The sequence below is a fragment of the Macrobrachium nipponense genome, chromosome 15 (genome assembly GCF_015104395.2).
Source record: "Macrobrachium nipponense isolate FS-2020 chromosome 15, ASM1510439v2, whole genome shotgun sequence".
In the NCBI taxonomy this organism is placed as follows: domain Eukaryota; kingdom Metazoa; phylum Arthropoda; class Malacostraca; order Decapoda; family Palaemonidae; genus Macrobrachium; species Macrobrachium nipponense.
In genome coordinates, this window is record NC_087208.1 from 72,529,434 (window position 1) to 72,554,703 (window position 25,270).

The 25,270-nt window shown below is 36.5% G+C and overlaps 1 protein-coding gene across 13 annotated transcripts in view; it reads right to left on the bottom strand.

Moving 5' to 3' along the window:
* The window catches only part of LOC135195049 (serine/threonine-protein kinase N-like), a 665,525-nt gene that overhangs the window by 21,975 nt on the left and 618,280 nt on the right, over positions 1 to 25,270 (bottom strand). The window contains exon 11 of one of the 13 annotated variants that reach the window (XM_064221387.1): positions 11,047 to 11,086. The exons of the other annotated variants lie outside the window; for them this stretch is intronic. Coding sequence (XP_064077457.1) covers positions 11,047 to 11,086 — 40 coding nt within the window. The remainder of the gene's footprint in view (positions 1 to 11,046; positions 11,087 to 25,270) is intronic. 13 annotated transcript variants of the gene reach the window in all.

Sequence of the window (25,270 nt, forward strand, 5' to 3'; positions counted from 1 at the left end):
GTCTGTCACCCAATATCTCTCACGATATACTAATTACATCTATAATTACTTGATAATGGGTGATTTCGTGGAGTGACCAAGAACGGGTTACTGGTGGGTACAGGGTTTATACAATCATTTTTCCGGTCAAGAAAACTACGACTCTTCCCTGAAACTATCACTATCTCTCTCTCTCTCTCTCTCTCTCTCTCTCTCTCTCTCTCATTAAAAAAAGCCTGATGCAATACTAGTATACATCTCGGGGAATTTGCGCCTCGGCTCTTGTAAAATTAGAAACCTTATCTCCTATAGCAGAAGTCAACCAAAAGTGAGAGAGAGAGAAAGAGAGAGAGAGAGAGAGAGAAATATACGGAATCAAGATCTAGAAACAGGATTATTACTTCCATGGGGTTTTAGCACCACACTTTTATTCTTGCTCATTTCTTTCTCGCCTTCCTTCGTGTCATGGCTTAACAAGAAGGCCATGTAACAACTCAAATAGCGCCTGACAAGAAAGAAAGAAGGAAAAAAGAAAAAAAGCCTCGAATATGCATAATTGTTGAATTTGAAAATCAATTTGATTATAGAACTAAGCTACTATGAACGATCTCCCCTACAAGAAATATAACTTTACCTTTAAATTATTATGATCCAACATCCTGCGTAAATTGCAGGGTAAATCATGCAACCAATGTCAAACAAACGCTTATCAAAAATCGTGGATCAAATTGTAGTAAACCGTGTAATAAATATATACACCACTGCTCTTAGGACATTAAGGACAAATTCGACGTGGATCATATTACAATACCACACCTGAAAGAGCGAATGAAAACTACCAACACCGGAGTCAAATACGACGAAACACGTTCATAAAACCCTTCAAACTTCCAGCGGGAAACTGTTGCCAGCCCAGTTCATTCTGGAACGAGGGCGCAGGAATTCAATCTTACCGACAAATTATTACTGTTGCTGCTTACAATGCATGAAGGTGGTCAGATTGCATTATTTCAATCAAAGCATGTTGATCAAGAAAAATGCCAAATTGGCGGCATATATTCCGTTTGGCCCATATCATTTCGCAAAATTACGAAGACTATCAAGTATTCCTTTTGTGCAAGTGAGAACAAATCCGATACTGACGGTAACCTTTCATATACATATACATATTTAAAGCTTTCAGTCGTTATTAATTTGTATCAAATGAGGCTGTATGAGTGAGACTTTTACTGAACGACATTCAATGCACGAGGAGGCACAGATGATAATGCTGATGAAACTGATGATAATGAATTATGCGCACGCTGCGTGCACTCCATCGCATATCAACAGAGAAGAGGGGGTACATCGCCCCCGGCCAAATTAGTATGTGTCACTGGTGACACTTAACAAGACATCTCAACAGCAGTCGGAGAAAAACAGATCTCCCTCTCCCCAACTCGAGCATGCGTGAGTGGGGCTGGGAAAATTTGGACACCTGAAGCATATATTGCCTTACGGTCGCTCACCCGTAGATACTTCCAAGTTTGACTATTTATGCTTTATTTTACTCAAACAAGAAGCATTCTAAGCAGTGGAAGCTTGTTGTCGAAGGTCGGAGCCTCACTGGACTTCCCAATGGGGATACGAGTTACGAATATCGATAACTTCGTTTGACTTCATGAAGAAGAATGTTTGGTGATCAGATGCTGATCATGCCAAGTATAATTATAAAGGAAGAAATGTTACGCCCCTCCCCCCAACCCCACGACCATGCGCTGATCGGTTTTCAATCACGCTACTACTACGTGGGTTTGAATTGGACCCTGTCCGCGACTCTCGACTGGAGATCAAACAATTACTAAGAAACAAAACTGCGATGTTCATGTCCTTATCACATGTGGATCGTTTGGATAGAGGCTGACGTCATTCAGTGGGATGAAAATACAAACGGTAAAAATAAATCCGCCAGAATAGTCTAGACATCTAGACCAAGTACTTCATCACATATCTGACGATAGATCACCCACTCATAAATCACCTTCCACTACACACACACACACACACACATATATATAATTATATAATAATAGATAGTTATATATAATTATTCCAACCCTCACAAAAAACAGTTCAAAGACTGAGTTAAGATGTGACTTTAAATTAAAATTTGTCAATAGAAAAACAGTTTTCGCTTCACTGAAAGACTGCGCCAACTATAAGGAAAGAGAAGAAAACAAATTCATAAAAGCTACAGTTACAAAGGAAGGTCAAATTTAAAGGTAACATTTATGTATCATGGAAAGTCCATGCACTGAATCCACCCTATGCATGTGGTGAATTCACAATTCATCAAAAAACGACGTCAATATCATTTATCGCTGACGCTATCGTTGTGAACGAACGAGTGAATGAATGAATGAATCATACAACAATAAGGAAATATCAACCATGTATCAATCAATCACCAGAGCTCTCAGCAAAAGAATGGCTGTATCAGCAAGAACCCTCCAGAACTGGACCGGGGACAAGTGCCTATCTCTCTGGACATTGGATGGAGGCCCGAAAGGAAAAGGGCTTCGTGTCTGCAAGGGCGAAGTATAACAACACAAACTTTCACTGTTCATGTGTTTTGTAAACACATGACTCACGCGACCCTCTCAACTATTACCCACAAAATGAATGTGAGAGTGTAAACATATCCACTCACTATTCCGTATATTGACAATAAAGGTATCTGGCTACTTTACCAATTGCATACTACTCTAATTTAAACGAAACATTTTCAACGGAAATGCAATCGCAAGCTGTAGAATTACTGTCAAAAAAATACTTCGTCCGAGAAAATAAAGCTGCCCAAGTATGAACTCTCATAACTAAACACATAGAACTGATGATCCTCTTGTCAAGGATTTCTACATTTTAAATTTCATCCTTGAGCAAGACCAAATTATGACATGAATAAAATCTGTCTGAACAATTACATAAATACTTATTACACAAATGGGTACACACACACACAAATATATATATATATATATATATGATATATATATATATATATATATATATAATATATATATATATATATAATATATATATATATATGCATACAGAATCTTAGGGAATATCTAGAGGGAGTTTGGAAGATGAGAGCAAAAATTGCTGCAAAAAAACTTGACATCAGACAGAATTTTGAATTTAAAGTACTACTACTGTATACACAGCTGGGGAAGGGACGCGTACGACGGGCGGCGCCAATCAAAAACTACTTTCTTTACCTTAACCTGCGGTAGGCCTTTCAAGAGGAGGACGACCACTTTGCGTGCGAAGGGCAGCAAAAGAGGCCCTTTTCCTTCCCTTGCCTCCATCTCGATGTGAATTAAGATATCGATTGGCCAACTTTCTTCGCACAGACTCCTCCGTCATCCCGCTGATTTCGGTCACCACCGATGACCGTTCCTCGTTTTTAATCGTTCATTTCGTCCACGCCGCGCAGACGTGACAAAATCATCTCTGGGTTTGGTCCAAACGACCAAACTCTCTAGATGACCATAGACTTCGTCATCCGTCGTGCCGGTTGGACTTGGATCAGTGTTGACATTTGAGGGGATAGAAAAACAGATATCGGATGTCCATCGGCAGTAAGAGTTGTCAAAGTCAATGAGCAAGCGGGACAATACGAGTGAATGACAAAAAATCAGGAAAACAGTGTTTTAATGTCAAACAAAATCTAAAGAAATGAACCCATATTTGTTTTTCTTACTAGTGGTAAAGCATGCTCACGAAAAAGTTTCCAATATTGGGCCCTGCTTCTCTTTGTATTTTTTTTACACATTGTCTTCCGAACAAGCATAGCGGTTTGTTGTTTATTCCACGTAAATGTGCATCTATAATAATAACAACTAACCGCAATCACGTATAAGTAAACATTTGGTTCACTCATATTCTATCTGAACTTCGACTGTGCAACCTAGACTTTCAAAAATGACCCCAAACTCACCTCAACTTTCACATCCAGAAAAAATTGAAAAATGGAAGAGAGAGAGAGAGAGAGAGAGAGAGAGAGAGAGAGAGAGAGAGAGAGAGAGAGAGAGACGACCTTATGTAACAAAATGCTGATGCAATGAAGTCTAAAGACTGACAAAATTCTGTATTCCGCAACCCTTACCCCATTAAGATACTTGCAAGAAACTATTTGCTACTAATGCCTGGTGCTTCTAGATCTTATATTATTTTGGCCAGAACTTATGTTTATTAATTAAAACATCTAAAACTCTTGTTTAAACAAAATTAGTTGGGATGAGTTTTGCCGGTCTCGTGAAGTGTTATGGAATCCTTAGTCAAATTTCCTATCAATTCATTCCCAACCAACTATTTCAAATTCCAAAATTACCAGAAGAATTCCGTTTTGGGACTTGGCCATTTCATTCTAATTTCAAGACATCTTCAATTGCAATCACTTCTGATAAAATAATGTGTGAAACTGTTCACTTCAAATATGGTATCCAGCGTATGGCATGTGAGCAGCTACTTACATCATTAACCAAAGCGAATAGACGCGAGACGATTAAGAAAAGCGTCAATACAGCAGAAATAGACAGCGGACCCTTATGTTTCAAGTTTCGTTCATGATAGACTTATCACAACCAGACAAAAATAAGAAACCTTGGGCACTCCACCCCAAAAAGAACATCCATTAACTCTCACCAGAAGTTCCTATGCATGGCATGAAACAAAAAATCCTTACAAGGACAAAAATTATTCTTAGAATTTGATTTCCTAGCAGATGTACACAAATACACCAGGTTCTTTTTTACTAATTGATTTGAACCAACGCACATTCTGGTGAAGGAGAGTTTTAAAATCTTGCCAACAAAACGGAACATTTATCAGGTGACCCATCCAACGAAAAATGACCAAGGACCGGTATATCTTTTTATTACACAAGCCTCAGAGTTAGTAACCTCATGGTATTGGATATTAAAAAAAAAGCTAAAAAATAACTGAAAACACAACAAAATGAACGGTCTTAGTAAAGCTTAAGCTGACTAAAACAATGGTTAAGTTTTAATAAATTAAACTTACCGTAGTTTTCGTGATTTTAAAATTTTTGCCTTTATTTTCAGCCCAACGATGGGGGTATCAACCTCAAACAATTGCACAATAAAATGGTTTATCTGGATTTGGCAACATTATTCATCGTCAAAGAAAGATTTACAAGTAGCCGGCCTATTATTTAGATGTATAACACACACACACACACACACACACACACACACACACACACACACACACACACACATATATATATATATATATATATATATATATATATATATATATATATATATATATATATATGCTTGTAGAATGATTCGGGGAATCATTCTACAAGCAAAAAATTCGGGTGTAGTATGGGTAGTCCTTTAAGTCCTATTTTAGCCAATCTGTACATGGAATACTTTGAAACTACAGTAATAAATGCAATAAAACCCAAAAACATGCTGTGGATGAGATACGTGGATGACATACTAACATTTTGGGATAATAAGTGGGGTAATTTTTAATGAATTCCTCTCAAAATTAAACGCATTAGTGCCCAGCATCAAATTTAAAGTTGAATGGGAAACAGACAACAAAATTCCTTTTCTTGATGTTTTAATAATCAGAGACACGACAGAATACAAATTTACCATATACAGAAAACCAACGTTCTCACTTTCATATATTCATACTTTTAGCTATCATGACAATACTATCAAGATAAGTCTAGCTAGCAACCTATTCTTAAGAGCCTTACGAATTTGTTCCCCAGATTTCCTGGAAAAAGAATTTGAACTAATTCGCAAGCAACTCTCATCTTTAAAGTATCCTGACCATATAATTTGAGAAAAGCAATTCAAAAAAGCAAACGTAATTTTCTACCGACCCCCTAAAGACAAGACCAGAGACACACCCAACAATAAAATAAAAATTCCCCACCTGGAGACGATTAAGAGAGTTACTCACACACCCTTGGGAAATCCAACCCTTTTGCATTTACCTACCCAAATACCTTAGCCAAATCCCTGATTAACGTCCAACAAAAGACATCGCCCAAAGACTCGGGGGTATATGAGATCCCATGCCAGGACTGTGACCAATCTTACATCGGATTTACAGGTAAATCACTTCCCCAGAGATTAATACAACACAAACGGTCAGTTAGGTATGGCCAACAGAACTCGGCTATTTTCAATCATATAAATGAACATAACCATAGAATAAACTGGAATATGTCACGTGTAATTTATAGCAGCAACTGCCGGTACAAGAGTCAAATGATGGAATCGGCCTTAATAAAAGAGAAGCAGGTAATGAACATCTCAAAAGGGAATTGGACATCAGACATCGTCGACGCAGTGTTCATTCAACCAACGCTTAAGAAGATTAAAGGAAGATTATCAGCGGGGGTGACCTAAATTGGCTTACTTGTGGACGAATCTCTTGGTATAAATACCACCTTTTCTGTAAACTTTTCTCATTCATATACCTGAAGAGAGAGACAGCAGTCACTGAAATATAGTACTTTTCTCTCTACATTTTTGGTGTTTTTATGGGCTCCTTTTATTAGATGGAATTCTGTTGTTACAGAACACCTTTACCAGTCATATATATATATATATATATAATATATATATATATATATATATATATATATATATATATATATATATATTATATATATAATATATTATACATACCACATCTGTGCTGATCATACAAGTGTGAAAAAACAATGGTAACAAGAACTTGAAAATAGTTTCCTAATCAACTGCTGACATGCAAAGATAAAAGAATGAAATAAAAAAAAGAGCCCATGGTGTATCCAACCGCATCACGGCGCCCTCCGAACTTAGACAGACCTTTGATCCTATAAATAAAGACGTTTTGGTTAGCAACTACATGGAAACCCAACGCTGCCATGAGACAAACGGAATACTATCAAGCATTTAAGTAGCATAACTCTCGACGTTTGCATTCATACCCACATGGGCAAAAACACACGCAATACTCGCATACATAATAAATCATACTTAATCTAATTAAGCAAAAGATTCCCATACTTCCTTCGTGTGAATATATATTGTATCAGTTGATGCGCAGTATATACTTGTTGATCTTCTTTGGTAAACTGGTGGCACGGATGTACAATTTTTGGAAGTGTTTGATTAAATACATGTCAATTACACACGCATAAAGCCAACACAGTTGTTTAGTGTGTTTATATATATATAATATATATATATATATATATATATATATATATATATATATATATATATATATATATATATATATATATATGATATATATATATTAGTTATAAACTATCGCACTAGGTCCCTCGAGAAAGTATTCTTCATTAATCCTTCTCTTTATACCTTTAAGAAGATCAGTAATGTAACTTGAACATAATTTGTATAAGTTAACGAAAACATTGCTTCACAGAAAATGTTTCGCATGACGGACAAGTGTTCAGAAGACGCGTTTTATTTTAGGGAAGTTTGAATCCAAATTAAAATAGTTCTTCTAGATGGAGAATAAAAAGAAAGAAGTCAGGTCGCGCCTCATCTCAACTACTCAAGTGCTGTCTAGGACCGAAGGATGGAACCAGCAGGAAAACACCAGGAAAACAAAATTACGAAAGATCTGCTACATCACGAACATGCCATGAAAAGGAAACAATGAACAACTGTACAGGAGACCACCAAGGAATCCGTAGGCATTAAAAAATAATAACATTGTAACGGCGGGAGTTGCACGGACACAAGGATGCCCGCTGATGGAAGAAGTGGTGGCCGAAATGAAAATAAAACAAAAATTCTTCCCCCTAACAAATAAGCAATTAAAAAAAAGGAGAAATTCCTTCCTCCTAACAAATATGCAATGGAAATAGAAGATTCTTCCTCCCAACAAATAGAAAATGGAACTAGAAGATTCTAACAAATAAACAATGAAAATAAATAGAAGATTCTTCATCCTAACAAATAACGATGAAAACAGGAGATTCTTCCTCCTCAAAAGTATGCAATGAAAACAGAAGGGTCTTGCTGCTAACAAATCAAAAAGCTTTCCTCTTCTCCTAAGGACACGTGGTCAGAAAAAATAGCCAAGTCAGTCCTTACAACAAGCGTTGCAGGTTATCGCTCATTTCTGTGAAGGTTATCAGACTCACTTGTATCCTTCCGATAACCTTTATCACTACCCAGATGCTGCCAACGTCTGTCAAAATCAATTAACTGTTAATAATGACTTCATTTCGTCCTCAAATGCAACGTTTCTCTCTTTACTAAGCGAGGAAAGACTAATCTTATTTGGTCAGAATGTGAGTGGCTGATCACAATTTACAGGCACAGCCCATTGGCACAAAAGCGCCCCCTAGCATTTGTTAGGGCCATCGGCTTGGTAACTCCATCCCAAAACGCAATGCATGGAAACTTTCCACAGTCATTAATGAAGGGAATGTGAGGGCACAAATAGCCCAGAGACTGAGTATTACTGAACACCGGGAAAATGTGTAACATGAGGACAAAAATGCATATTCAGTCAAATCCCTTGTAGAAAAATCCTCCACTTTATCCGATACAAGGAAAGTTTAAACAAAAATTCTCAAACACCACAGTTCGGCGACAGACCTTGACGCTAAGTTTCGTCACAAGAAGAATCGAATACTAGAGAAATATCCAAATGGTTATAAAAATAAATATCCTCTGTGAACCTTTTTTTATTCTTTAATCGACTAGAAGAAAAGAAGAAGACAACGGAGGAGGAGAGGATGAGGAAAGAGAGAGATTCTTTAATACCACTTGACCTATTGACTTCACTTCTCCAGATTCACTTGTGGTGGAGTACTTCATATCAATGGAGTTTTTTTCGTACTCTCTCTCTCTCTCTCTCTCTCTCTCTCTCTCTCTCTCTCTCTCTCTCTCTCTCTCTCTCTCTCTCTCTCTGGCAGGAAACGATTGCTTTTATGACTATCTACAACTAAGTGTGCATTACCCTCATTTTAATTCTTCACATGCCGAAGCACTGAGGTTTAAACAATGTCAGTTTCACGCACTCTTTGGAACAATATGATGGCTTTGAAAGTTGTAACAGACTTCAGGAGTCTGGTGCGAACTGCCATGTTCACAATGAGGCCTTCAGAAAGCGACTGAAGGCTAAACAAATGAACGAAGTTAGAATAAGCCCAAAATTACTGGTGTGCGAACAGAAGAACACTGGAAGCGCATGAAGAGATATTACGTAAATCTATGGACGCACCACGCAAAGTTTCACAAAACAAAATGATAGAAAAATCCAAATTCTATGCAAGCACGTAATGTCACCAGCTCATAATTATTCAGTTCTTCATAATGAAGTCCACGATGATGATGACAGTGATACTAATAATACGAATTTGGTAGTTGCAATAAAGCGATCTCCTAACACTCTTATCATGTGTCAGAACGTTCTTCAAAAACCTCATGATATTTAGACGGTCAACATATTTTTCGAAATTCAAATTATACAGCTGTTTCATGGACTTCAAGAGAAAGCGGTTCAGTGGAGGTTAAGCGGTTCAGTGGAGGTAAAACTTAAAAATAAATATCAAATTATATAAAGAGTAAATACAACATAAAGCAATAAAGTGACTAAGAACAACTCCTAAACGTATCCCAAACAGGTTGACAAACAAATCTATCACATGTGTATACTCCCCAAAATTCCCCAAATTACATAGCAGGATTTGGTGTTATAATTAATACCCAAAACATATGGACAATAAAAAAAATTACATATTAAATATGAAACAGGCGCAGCACTTGAATTATCCCTAATAAATTAAAAACACATCAACAAAACAGAACCAGCATAACCCACACCCCTAAAGATATGACAGACATTATATTATACAGCCTTGGTCACACATGACATTTCGACGATTTCCATTTCTTAATCTAGACTTGAATCATTTACAGTTACTCCAAAACATATCCCTCAAAAAGTCAATTACAAAATGAGGCCAAGCTTATTTTTACCATAACAGTGCATTCATGGGTGCTCTTATAACATTTCCTTTAAAAGTGCTTTAAGATCACCATATCTGCTAAAGTGCTTCAAGAGTCAGCAATGGTAACTGACTGAAATATATCCCAAGGGATGCAATACTTACGCTTTGTATAAAAAAGACCACTTTCAAACATATGCTATTTTTCATTTATTGAAAGTTTTAATGAGCCATTTTCAAATGTCATCTTTCTATTTAAAGATAGGTCTCAATTGGCAGAGGTCAGTATAAATGAACGTTATTTTTGTATTGAAAAATCAATTATAGTTTGATTAACCATTCCCAGTGTTTGTGAGGCCTCTCGATTACGAAAATTCATAACACCTTTGTGTCCCTATTTGCCGCGTTCAGTATACATATATACAAGTGGCAATCTCTCGTTTTAGAGAGAGAGAAAAGAAAAAGTTTGAATTATTCATTACCAAAGTTGACGGTGACCAAATGAAAATAAACACATACACGTGTTCACAGCATGATAAGCATCTTCCTCTTTAAACTGATCTCGTATCAAACTGATACGAACAGCTATTTTAACAGAAAAAATAATCTGGGTTAACGCTAAAATTGCATTAATCAAATCAATCAGGGTACAGAACATTTTTAAAATGATTATTGAAAAGATCACAAAGATATTCCACCTATAGGAGTCGAATGCTTAAAAGAAAGCATTCCATTTGTCAAGACAAAAATGAGAGGACATTCCCTTCCCCGGTATATAAGTAACTTTCTGCCTAAATCCATATCACAACCTATATTTGGACTCTGATAGCCACCGGTTTTATCCAGTGCGGGAGAATAAGACAAAGTGAATTTGCCTGCTATGAATGCAGTGTGAACTAGAACATGGCGACTGAGAGCGCTGAAGGCAAAGACATTGTGGACTTTTTCCCCAATTATTAGCGAATGGTCGATGAAATAGCATATCTTTGGCGTTGGTCTATTTTAAGACATCAGCGTCGATGGCCTCATGACTGATTAGTTTCGGACTTTACCTTCATACAGCGACTTTGTGCCTCTCCTCCAATATCTTACCTGAAAAATAGGAATAATACTCTTTATACCATACTTTACATGTATTTTATCAAGCAAAAATATACAATCAGTATAAAAAAAACAAGCAGAATATACATAAGAAAATCAAATTATTGTTTACTAATAATAAATGCTATTACACATCAATACATACATACAATACACATATCCATATATATATATAAATATATATATATATATATATAATATATATATATTATATATATATATATATATATACTCTCTCTTTAATGTCAGTTGGTGTACCCATAAACGAACATTACATTGGCTACCTAAAACGAGTTTTTGTTTGTCTAAGTTAAAACCAATTATCGGAATTTATGTTTATTACGAGAATGATAATTAATTCTGATCAAATAAGTTTTTTCAATGCATACTATTCAATTTACTTTGAAGAAATAAATCTTCTTAACGTTTTAGTAAAAATTATGTGACAATAATGATTCATATTCCAGCACTTTTAAGCAGAATAAATAATTTTCTGCCGTGAAACAAGAACGAATTGCGCTTCAGTTGTCAGTTACTACGTTTAGAAAAATATTACGCCCCCTTATTTTCGCTTACTCTGGGAGTAAGCCTACAAACTTCTTTGTTGCTGTTGTTATTGTTGTGTTGGAAAGTCTATGGAGGAGCCTAAAAGGGTCTGAAATCGGTTACACGTTGTGTTAAAGATATTGGAATTTCAGGAAAGGATGTTTATGATTTGTTTACTAGAATGAAAATGTAAAAAGAAAATCAATGACGTGCAAGGTAAACAGCACAGAAAAATGATTTCTAATAAAATATATATAGGGTATTTATTTGAATTTTCATTGGTGATTTGATCGTAGATTCTAGCTCGTTTTAATTTATTTGGTGTACTGAATTCAGAGGCTGTTTCTGTTCAATTATTTGTGTTTCCACTTTCAACTGAGAATGTCTGGAAGTGTTTCATTTGTGTCCTTTTTATTTGATCCTTGTTCTTAGTAAGAGTAGCACTAAATATGAGTACTGATTAGGAAGAACACTTCACGTTAGTTAGGAATATAATGTTTACAACATATGCGTGAGGGGAAAATCTTGCACGCGTCCGAGTAAGCTGGAGGTCAGATCCCGCCTTGTAAAATTTTAGACTAAAGGCGTTACCTAAAAAGCTCGTTTTCCTCTCTCTCTCTCTCTCTCTCTCTCTCTCTCTCTCTCTCTGTTTCAGGTCTCTCTCTCTCTCTCTCTCTCGTCTCTCTTCGCTCCTCTCTCTCTCTCTCTCTCTCTCTCTCTCTCTCTCCGTTTATAAAATGAGTGGTGCTGTATCTAGGAAGGAATAAAAAAACCTGCACCTGGAATAACTGAAGTTATGTCTGGGAAAACAGAAGGAGGAAAGGAATGCCAAACTAAAGGCGAAAAAGGAAGAAACGAATTAATGATATATGAAGTTTCCTACTTCCATGAATACCACACTTAATACAAGATGATACTCTGAATGCTTTTTGATACATACGATACTTAGATGAAAATCTCGTTAGAATTCAACGTGAGCCGACGTTACTCCACCTTCAGCCTCCTAATGTGTTGGAGATAGAAACCAGAAAATTACATCATCACCCGGTGGCCCTGACGTCATCAAAGAAAACCGGCCCAGGTAGAGGTAAACTCAAGTAAACCTCGACCACCTACGCGTCAAGGAATCGGGAGACAAAAGTTGGCACACATCCCACACACAACCATAATGGCGCAGTCCGTTCCTCTCTCTCTCTCTCTCTCTCTCTCTCTCTCTCTCTCTCTCTCTCTCTCTCTCTCTCCGCCAACGTAGCTGCATTCAAGGTACTTACCTCACCGATGCATTAATATCGGCCTCATTCCTAAAAGCCGAACATCATGGCTTAATTTAACAGCTTCATTTATTATTTGTTTTCATTTTGCTTTGCCCATTTATTCATATATAAGCATATTTTTCTTGGAGGCTTGCTTTGTAAGCAAATGTCAAATTTGGTTTGTTCCAAATGGATGGCAGCTCATTTTTTTTCTTAATTTTCAAATGGTGCATCAGATACTAACTGGAGTTTTCAACACGCAATCACCCTTGCTTACTACAATTTTCAATGTTGCTTACTATGGAGAGAGAGAGAGAGAGAGAGAGAGAGAGAGAGAGAGAGAGAGAGAGAGAGAGACGTACACAACCGAATCACCAATCAGTAACGAAATTTTCTTCCAAAACTCAGACAAAAAACAATGGCCTTTCTGCTGGGAGACTGTCTGTGCATAATTCCCTATTGCACTTTACCAGTGACAACAATATCGATTTCCTGGCAATAATTTTTGATAAATGGCTCATTAATGCAGATATCCGGGCTTGGCCAAACTGCTATAGAACTTCTATCAATAATATATAAGTAGACACATTTACACTGACACACACGCACACAAACTCTTGTAGGTTATAGGAAAAAAGGAAACATCCATTAGTTAAAATAGTGATATTCAATAAAATTAAAAAAAAATTTGCGGCTTAATATTTGTGAATATAAAATATGTGACACGTGACTAATTCACCCATACACATATATATGTGTGTATATACACACACACGTACAGCACGGAGAAAATTAATGAAACATGCATAAATCGCTTTCATCTCTGGTCGCTTAAGATTATTCTCCAAATGAGTGATACAGGGTGGCAGAAATTGACATCATATAAATGCTAGGATGACAGTACAAACGAAGATACAGATAAGTAAAATATGCTCACACGCGACAGGAAAAAGGGGAGGAGTCGACTTGCTGCTTCCTTTGAGACCGAGGTCAGCGTTGTTAGGCTCAAGTAGAGTACTTTCCTTAAAACCTATACATGGATCAAGTACTATATACAAATCCTTGCAAAGGTTTTCTTTTATAAAAACTGAATTCAACTGTATTTCTTTCCAGCATATTATGAGAATTAATTAATAATAATCACTTCAGCACCTGTCCAAGTGATAGCAGTATTTTCATCAACATGAACGAAAATGACACTGTTCTTTGCTTACCTCGTGTCCTATTCTTCTTTTACAATAATAAACACATTTTCACATGACGAATCTGGGATCTGACACGAATATTTTGAGTATTGTTTTCTTACATTAGCAGAATTCCTTAAAAAAAGACCGGGAATATCTTTAACTATTACTGTAAAAGCATGTTTTTTTCCGTAAAACGTTTCTCTGCTCTTCCTGCCATAACTCAATAAATTGCCTAACAGAATCAGGATATTTTCAATACTTAACAGTAATCTTAATTACATCTGTTTCATCATCATTATATGCAGGGCTGTATAAATGATATGCTCTTAATTCTTTTCCTTGTAACTCTGATTCAGAGGAAAACAAGCTCGAAACCCAAAATACTACTATGTAATCGGCAATACTGAAAGGGTAGCCTATCGCTATCTTACATTTCCACAGCTTATTTTATCTACGGCACCAATTTACTTAAAGTTTTAAATTTTCGTCAACATACCAAAATGATACTTAACTACGAGTTCTGCTTTCAACAAATTGTATATACAAATTGCTTAAAACAGGAGACAGACGATTACCAACAGACTGAAAGTTTAAGTGTTATCTCCCTTTGAATTCAAGTTTACATTCTTTCACACATATTCTTCTAAATTCTACTAAAGTTTTGGTACATCCAGCTGTCTGCTATCAAAGGTATCAGATAATAACTTTAGATCAACTGGTACTTTTGTGAATAGTGATAACCCATCAAAGGACACAAGTCTTAAATCACTATTAATTCATTTATCAAGTCTACTTTATACTTCATAGTATTCTTGTGAAAAAAAAAAAAAAAAAAAACTGATGGGTTATATATGCATACTTTTAGACTAGATAGAAAACACATTCATAGGTGAAATGGCGAGAGTGAAAATAACCGAAGGTGTGCATATTTGGTAATTACCTGGTTGAAATAAAAGTTGAAATGATTGAAGTCCAAGTAGGAAAGTGAGATTGATGACCAGAAAATTAGCACATGAGAAGAGATGAAAATTGGACTGCAGCAGTGTATGGAATGAGTACAATTTTAAGATGGCGTTTATGGAACCAGCAGGAAATATTTGTGAGATTAGGAAGCTGGGAAGAGGAATAACTTGACGAAAAAATTGAAGCGAAACTAAACCGATGGTTAAAACTCTCAAAGTTCCCAAAAGATGGCAGATGCGTGGCTCGGCATCGGCATCTCCTTTGCAGGAGGAACGAATTCCGCGGGTATGTACAACAGGCTCAATTACCAACACACTTTGCATGCCGTATTGCCTCTACAGAAGGCTCAAGGGCTGTAGGAGGAGGAATCGGTATTCTACCTGCGAGGATACCTTGACGGCGGTTGTGACGGGAACGCTAAGGACTCCATTTTGCGTTCTCTTTCTCCTCCTAAGGAACTGAGATTTCTTCTCAAGCTCATTTCTGGACAGTATTTGAAGCACATTTTATATCCTACTGTAAGCAGTGAAGCTGCTTCTTCAAGAGCCCAAAGTACACAGCCACAGCAACAAAAACAACAATGTCAACGATACCAATACTAATGAAAGTAATTAATGAGTAAATATGAAAATTATTTCAGTTTAAATAATGTCAAGTAATTTGTATATGTATGAAAGAGAGGGAGACAATGACTGAGAGATGCAGATGCTTACTGTATTCCACCTGGTGACAAAACTATACCAAATCATCCGTGCATAGGACTATTTGGATTAATTGAGAATCTCAGTAAAAATCATGTCAATCACTGACACTATCGACATGGAATTTCTGTTTAATAAAACTATATATGTCTACTTTCCCCTTATAATGAGCCCCGATACCTAATCTAAAAACCCGTCTTAGTTCATAAATACTGATTATTATGTTCCCTTTTAAGCACCTTCATTCCGTCAGACTTGTACCAAAATTATCACAGACTGGCAAACTACCATTATTCAACCACACTAAAAAATAAATGGAAATACAAAATCTGCGCTATGGAGTAATTCACAATGTACAATATACAATTCAAACGATCTTCTCCCTTGGAATCTACAGTTAAGAGATGTACCTCACTGATGAGATTTCGCGCGTAAAAGTGTATCTGAAATACAGAAATATGCACTAGATGTATTAGTTTTCTTATACAGAAATATGCACTAGATGTATAAGTTTTCTTATTTCATACAAGGTTCTGGCCTTAATAGGACCATTTAATCTGCAACCCATCAATGGAAATAAATGCTTGAGCATATAAGGTGCCTATAGATAATGGCGTTCATTTACAGATCAGTGGATGGCACTGCCAAAGCCAAACAAGGGACAGTATATCTTTCAGTACTAAGGGAGGATTATAATAAAGTTGGGAACCTAGGGACGATGACGCCATTCTATACTCATCTGGTCACAAAGACTAGCGTAACATTTCATGATGTGTTTTGAACACAAAATTCTCCTCTCCCTGTGCGGAACAGGATTTTATTCCAATTCCAAATCCGAGAAAATTGAGACCTCATAGAAACTACAAGAAAAATTGAAAACATTAACCTGGAATTATGTAACAAAAAAAATTTATCTCTTCAGAATCCATAAGTAGATCAACTACAAAGACATAGATCAACAACAATGAGACAGGAGATGGATTAAAATTATAACTAAAATACCATGAAAGTAAAAATTCAACGAAACTCACTATTACGAAACGTAACAATAAGCGTATTAAAACCTGAAATTGGTATGACATGTAAAGTCAACTCCTTCAATGAACGTCGAAAGGAAAAAAAGAGAGTTAATAATCCCAAGTTCTACCGAATAGAAATATTCGGCAGCCAATTACTCTAAATGACACAGAAATATGAAAATTTGCAAAGAAACCACAAGATAACAGCTTTTGGAGCCATGGTCCTCTAATGCGGACAGCTTATCTGTGTGTGTGTGTGTGTGTATCATCTGACCCCATTACCTTGTAAAGTTATGTTTGAGAAGGTTGTGTATGACCGAAGCGAAAAACACACTCGACAACCCGTTGGAGCAATGAATGTTAATGGAAACCACCAGCATCATATGTCCTTTTGCCACGGTCGGTGGAAGAGATGGGGGACGAATACACTGGAGAGAGAGAGAGAGAGAGAGAGAGAGAGAGAGCATACAATGTGCGAACCACCATTTAAATAACATCACTTAGATATTTTTCCTGGTGACTTCACTGAATTTTTTGTCTTTCTTTCTCATTCCAACCTTAGAATGGGATATGAATCACTAACCAGGCAAAAATTAATGCGAAATTTTTTCTTGATAAATTTCAAGTTATTATGGAATGTTTCCTGAAATAAAATTGTGAGCTTTCATAACAATCAAACATGTTACTTGTTATAAGTTAGTGACGGCACAAGTATCCACAAAACCGATTAAAAATGCAAGACATATACGCGAAAAGATACAAAACTGCAGAAAGACTCCAAACGTAGAGTAGTCATTGCCGGTGAACACTGTGGAGAACTCCAACCTATAAATCAAAATCAAGCAAACGCATCGCGTATCAATACAGATGTAGAGCGAATACATAAACGAAGGCCGTTGGGCTACAGGAGGCATTGAAGAATTGCTTATCAAACCAGGTTTGTTGCATCTCCAAATGCCGCTTGATACAGGCAAACATTCTGTACAACCCATTAATTACATTCAAAGACCAACGCCATATCAATGTATACAGCTAATTCATTCATGGAAGGACCATGCATTAGGATGGGGTAAAGCAATTTCAAACTGCTTGCAGTCTCTCTCTCTCTCTCTCTCTCTCTCTCTCTCTCTCTCTCTCTCTCTCTCTCTCTCTCTCTCTCTCTCTCTCTCTCTCTCTGGTGCATTTTCGGACTTAATGTATTTGAATGTCACTCATACTGAATTCCAAGTCTGTCAAAAGCTACTGAGGACTTGGATTATATTTGTTGGTCACCCACCCACATACTGACTGAAAGTATTGTTGCTAAATATATAATCAGTGAGGCAACTGTAAATGGAAGGTAAACTTCATTATTTCACACAGAGAATCAAACTCACTTATCTCAAAAATATGCTGAACAACTGTTTCATGTTAAAGATATTTATAAATGTGAAATTTATAATAGAATGAAACTCCTTAGATACAATGCATAATACTGACATATAAAAGTACTGTTTGCATACATACATACATAGTACACACACACACACACACACAAAACACATACACCAACATATATATACACACACACGCACACACAAAACACATACACCAACCATACGTCTTTGCCTTTTGGGTAGAGGCAACTATTCCTATATACCGAGACCGTGCCTATACCCTTCTTTCCCAAGGCTACAAACCACCAGATCGGACTGACCACAAGACGCAGAATGCAGAATGCATTGCAGACAAACAGAAGAGAAGCACAACGGATTTTTCAGGAAACAGGACCGAATCAATCTGGCGTTTCCAACCCCCTCCTGAAAATCTCTATCTTGAAAGAAAAAAAAAAAAAAAAAAAAAAAAAAAAAAAAAAAAAAAAAAAAAAAAAAAAAAAAAACAAAAAAAAAAAAAAAAAAAAAAAAAAAAAAAAAAAAAAAAAAAAAAAACCTATGCAGTGACCTTTTTTTTTCTTTTCATGACGAGTTTATAACGGGATGAACTACGCATGCCCACCGGAACCAAAACCGGATGCCCAAGATCTCTTTCTGTGAAACCACTTTGAGGAATAGATACTCCAGTGCCAATATCCATTAAGCGCCTATACGAGGAAAGGAGGTGATATTACCATGGCGACAGGAATGGGATAAAACAATAAAACTATAATGAAATATGAATAAAGGAAATGGGGATTAATCACTGTTTAGACAGATTTCAAGAGAAAAATAACAAACTCCCAATCGGCTAATGCGTTCACCTCTCGAACGACCAGGGGACGATATGGATGATTTCTTTAAATGTGCACGAGATATGTTTCAAAACATATGACAATCTTTATCAACACAAAAACTAATAGCTCAGAAATTCGGAGACCTTAACCATTCAGTGAACCCTTGTAGATGAGATGTTCCTGTATCAGTAAGTGTGTGCGGGAGACAGACAGAAAATCATAAAACTATTTATAATCGATGAATATCCCGAATAATAATATATGAAAAAGCTGTGCCTTGAAACGGACGGACACACACACACACACAGAGAGAGAGAGAGAGAGAGAGAGAGAGAGAGAGAGAGAGAGAGTAAAGTACAGTGCCCAAGAGCAAGATCATAGTTCATTCGGAGAAAAAGTTTCGTAAGTGAAAGAATAAGAGAGTCTTTTCTTGCCCGTCCCACAAAAGACCGGATAAAATAAAAGCATTATTATAACTCTCTTCACGTGAAGGTGGGCCAAAAATCATAAATCACAATTTTGTTTAGGCCTACGGCCAGCTCTCTCTCTCTCTCTCTCTCTCTCTCTCTCTCTCTCTCTCTCTCTCTCTCTCTCTCACGAGCGACCTCTAACCTTCACCTTCAAATTCCATAACCCTAAACTTGAGACTTCTCTAATATGGTCAACTTTCAAAACTCTGTTTGAAAAAAATAAAGCTGTTCAAAAATGGTATAAAGTTTAACGTCCTTACCCTTTAACAGAAACGAACATGATCAAATACAAACCCCGCACAGTACATGAAAAGGAAAACAGAACTTTTATCGTGGACATGAAAAAATGAGTAAATCTACAACACGAGTAAAAAAAAATGTATATAGGACGTCTTTCTTATTAGAATCCGTCTCAAAAAGTTATTAAATATTATTTCCCGTAGCAAATAAAAAAAAAACCTATGATGGAAATCTTAGGAAAATATAAATAAAGCTGACCCAACTGAATGAAAACGACACCGTTTCGTAACTCGCGCTTGATGATAATAAATACAACAAAAAATATCGCTGTAACATGAAACTCCCACCAGTGTCTTAAAAATAATAATTTCGCCACCGATTTCAACAAAACAAAACAAAATAATTAGAAACTAAACATGTCATTAAACTAAAGTGAATAAATATTTTAATTTATATTCTTTAATAAACGGCATACTATTGAAACTCACACCTGAAAAATATTAAATTTTTGACAATGCATATATATATATATATATATATATATATTATATATTATATAGATATATTTATATATATATTATATATATATATATAGATATATTTATAGATATATAGATAGATATAGATATAGATATAGATATAGATCTAGGATATGGTATATAGATATATAGATATATATATATATATATATATATATATAATCTATTATCTATATCTATATCTAATCTATATCTATATCTATATACTATATATATTCTAAATATCTATTCTATATATAATATATATGCACATAGAAACACACAAATAATTTAGATGTGCGCATAGCTCACAAACACTTAAAAAAAACACGCATACGATAACTATAACAGCACGAAGCTTGTTCAAGCGCAAAATCCACCAACAACGAATCAGTTTCCTGTAATGAAAGAGGGCGCGTTCTCCCGCTCATGCCAGTAAGGCACAATACTTCTTACCCGAAGCCGACGAACCACTCGTAAAAGATTCCAAGTACCGAAAAACTCCTTCGGTTACGACTGAGTCTGACACTCATTACCCATCCCAGGATGGGGGTGGGAACGCTGGTAATCCGATGAGGTAAGTCCCCTACGGGATAATTTTGGTATGGGGATGTAAGGGGTACAAGGAAGGTGTGGGGGACACGCTCCCGGTAAAAATGCCTAACATTTCCGTTATTCGCCGGAAGTCTTTACAGGGTTACTCGAGGTGTAGGTGTTGAAGAGAGAGAGAGAGAGAGAGAGAGAGAGAGAGATGAGAGAGGAAGAGAGAGACGAGAGAGAGAGGAGAGAGAGAGAGAGAGAGAGAGAGAGAGAGAGAGAGATAGTGCACAAATTGACAAGAAAATCAAAATGATTCATATACAAGATTGCAAAAGGTGGTCAGACAAATGGTTAGAAAACCAGGATACTGATATTAACGAAATATTCACCATTTAATTGATATCGCCATCATCACGGTCTAAGTCAACGTGGTCATCATCAGAGGTTTCAATTGAGTAGCGAAAGAAAAAGCCAGGGCGTCATAATTCACTGGAAGTTTTAGATCGCATAAGATTCGCTGGAACACAGCACGAATATCAACTTCGTAATTACAAAACGAGAAGGACAAAATGAAGTCTTCCGAATAGTGGACATGGCCAGGGACCATTCTATCGAAACTCCGTCATCGTTACGGGTGGAAAGTTAAATCAGGCTTTTTGTACATACAGCATGCAGCATGCAGCAGCAGCAGCAAGTCACGTGACCCGATTTCAGTTATTTTTGTTCGAAAGTAACTAACTGGCAACTCTTACCTTCTTCACATTTCGTTGCAACAAAGAAACATGTTGCAAATTCGTTCCATAAAAGATACAGTTCTCCAAGCATGGTTTTCAAGTATCAAGGCTATATATTTTTAACAAGATATCAGCTAAATTATTGAAACATGAACGCAGTAATTCGTGGTAAATATAAAAAGAATTGATGACTCTCTCTCTCTCTCTCTCTCTCTCTCTCTCTCTCTCTCTCAAACACCACCGCCTTTGGTACCATTGATGTCTTACCACCGCCACAGTATTCTTTTTTCCAGACAGTAAGTCATGTGTAATACCTAACTGGGTATGATAAATTCGGAAAGTTTACTTAGTTACTAAGTCTAAGGGAAGAACCAGCCACGTTTCAGGGAAGCTCTACCCATCCCCACCCCCGTGGTGCTAGTGATATCTTAACCCCCACAAGTGCTTTCTAGATATTAGGTAATAATTATGTATACCAAGTTTGGTTGAAATTACTCAATGCGTTCCAGAGTTGTTCTGACGCGCGCGCACACACACACACACACACGTACACGCACAAACATATGCATTATGTTACAAATGCCCTTTAATATCCGATCCACTCTACCTCGAATTAATATATCTTCATATATATATTAACCGAAGGGGAATTTTTTAGTTGATAATAATTTCGTCCTCTCCTGGATTCGAACCAGCAGACAGAGGAGAAATCAGGACTTTAGGTGAGTTACCGACTCGGCCAACAAGTGACAGTCCTGATTTCTCCTCTGTCCGCTGGTCCGAACCCGCGAGAGGACGAAATTATTATCAGCTAAAAAATTCCCATTCGGTTGACATATATGTGAAAAAATATTGATTCCGAGGTACAGGTACAGCGAATCGGATATTAAAGGACATTTGTAGGTTAATGCATGTATATATGAATCACGGTGATGAGATAAAAATCACACACACACACACAGACACACACACACACATATATATACGTATATAGCATATATAGCAATGCTATGTTCATATATATGCTTATACAGTCATGTGAAAGTCTTTCGTCTTTAGGTTGAATTTTACCAAAGATATCGTAAAAGTTTATATCTTCAGCTTAAAAAAAAAAAAAAATTTTGTCCCCGGTATTTAATTTTAAAAATGCGTCTCAGGATATAATACTGACGATGATATTCGGAATAACAATAGCGTTATTACAATTCAATGCGCGGGGTTACGAAACAGCAACGCATTTTTGTTCTACTTGACAAAGGACAAAAACGTCAAGGCATGTTACAAATATACACCGACATCGAAGGATAATACATTGTCATATTCCACCTTAAACTCAACTTCAAATCATACGTGAAAAATCTGTGAATCTGTTTTGGGCAAATACTAAAAGTCACATAAAATGTACAATCTAACGATAATATAATCGTAACTTACTTTAATATCATTCTACAACAAAACTTGTAAAATTTATCCCTGCTTCCGTTTCCCCAGTTTATATATACCCTTCCGCTTTTTTTCTTCGTTTTCTGAGGTCAGCCCCTTTGATATATTTTCTTGTTTTCTCAGTCAAAGATACTAAGATAACAGCACTGGCTTATTCGTCCCAGTGGATAATGGATTGACAACAGAATAACAGATGCATCAGTTATTTAATGAAACAAAACACTCGAGTTATCAAGAGATGCTGTCAAGAAAATGATTTCCATTCGCTGTTCCTAAATAATGTCCTAAAGTAGGTTATAACAAGTATAAGGCAATACTAATAATGTCCTAAAGTAGGTAATAACCAGTACTATAAGGTAATACTAAGATTACGAAAACAACAATAACATTGATCACATTTACCGCACCTCTACCGCTGTTGTGGTCAATTTCATTTGATTCTAACCGAACTTTTATGAACTGAAATATCAAAAAGTTTCTTGAGCAGAAGGGTAAACAACTTGTGCTGTTCTTGGAAGGGAAATGAAACTCCTCCCTCGAACTGTGATAGCCACGTGCCATTCTGGTTCCACGAACGCCTCATCCATCGTCCGGGTGTCGGGTATGATGATCCAGGCACTGGGCACCGGGGTAACTGGTTAAGGAAACGTGGGCAGCACGCGACAAAAAGAAACAAAAAAAGTAGGGGGGTTAATCTCTCGCGGAGTTTACTTTTCACATTCATTACAGTGTCTTCCATATTTCCGATTCTGGTCATTTTCGTCACTGACAGGCAGGCACAGCTCTGCTCTCACTCCTTGGGGTGAAGATACAGGACACTTTGTTTCCATTTGGCATTGTTCAGGACACGGAAATTGTCTTCTCCGTAAACTCAAATCTGCTTTTGTAAGAAACAGATTTTCTCTCAGATTTTACTTTGGATACCGCTTTCTAAAATCCTACTTCAATCCTCTTATATTATTGCTCACGCATATTAGAATGAGAGAGAGAGAGAGAGAGAGAGAGAGAGAGAGAGAGAGAGAGAGACCTGCCCAAATATAAATCCGAAAAGGTTGAACACGATACTCCTCTAATAATAAAAAAAACTTCTGTTGCTAATTGGGATTTCATCAGTGATAGGACGAAATATAATCACACCTAAAAATAGTTCGCTATTAATAAAGAACTTTTATCAGATCGTACTTCATTTTTTTTTTTAGCAACTATCACCAATTTCAGATTTATCTGCAGGGGTCATCTGACTAAAAATGTATCACACGAACTGAGAGCCACATGACCGCGTGATTAGACATTTATGTCAACTGGCATCGCGTCAAATAGTCATCGAAGCTTGAAATGAGTGACTGGCTGGAAAATCCTAACCAAAATTTCCACTGAACATTGACTCAATCGTTGTTAGGCTTTATAAATACATCCCCAGACATCTGTAAAATTATATAAATTACAAACTCATAAAAAAACTGACTAGGATATTTGCCTTCCCATAAAGACTTGAAAATTCCCCTACTTGAGCAAACGAGAGCTGGAAGCAACTTATATTTCGACAGACCACAATAATGATCGGCGTGCAATGTGGCCAGGAGAGACGGCTACTCATTATTATATAATACATATAATATTGTGTGTCAATTTCGTCAATAATGATAAGTTTCATTAGTCGCATCCTAACCTGAATTCACCGGATGATTACCAATCTGTCGTTTTATTATCCGTACAAATCTGTGTGTGTGTGAGAGAGAGAGAGAGAGAGAGAGAGAGAGAGAGAGAGAGAGAGAGAGAGAGAGAGAGAGAGAGGCCTCTTTCCAAGTCATCAGGGCTAAATTCCATTAGAAATATATTAACTGCTTTTCTTATTCCTTTTCCGGGACTTGTAATATCTATAATGTCGCCACATCAGCAATAATAACAGAGGATCAAACCTTCTATATGAAAATTATTAATTCCAATAAAAAATTTTATTTTTCATAACTGTTAATTCTAGGCTTATGTTGCGGTTTATGAATCACAATCTAAATATCTGTTGACGGTTCATTTTCTTTTGTTTGCAAGTTATCGCTCATTTTGGGCTTGTTACACTCGAAAGCTTGAAAAATAATAATGATAAAGAAGAATGAGTTTATAACATAAAAATTTATAATACCCGATAATGAAAAAAAGCCTTTTCCACCGTATCTTTCTTAATCTACACAAGAAGAGCCATTAAAAGCGAAACTGCAACAACGTCTTTTTTTTTTTTTTCCCCGACTCTCCGCCACGACCGATAACAGCGGCGAATGGTCCTTGTATGATTCACAGATGAACGAAGGTTTGTAGCTAGATTCCAATACATTCAGCATAAAACAAGAGAGAGAG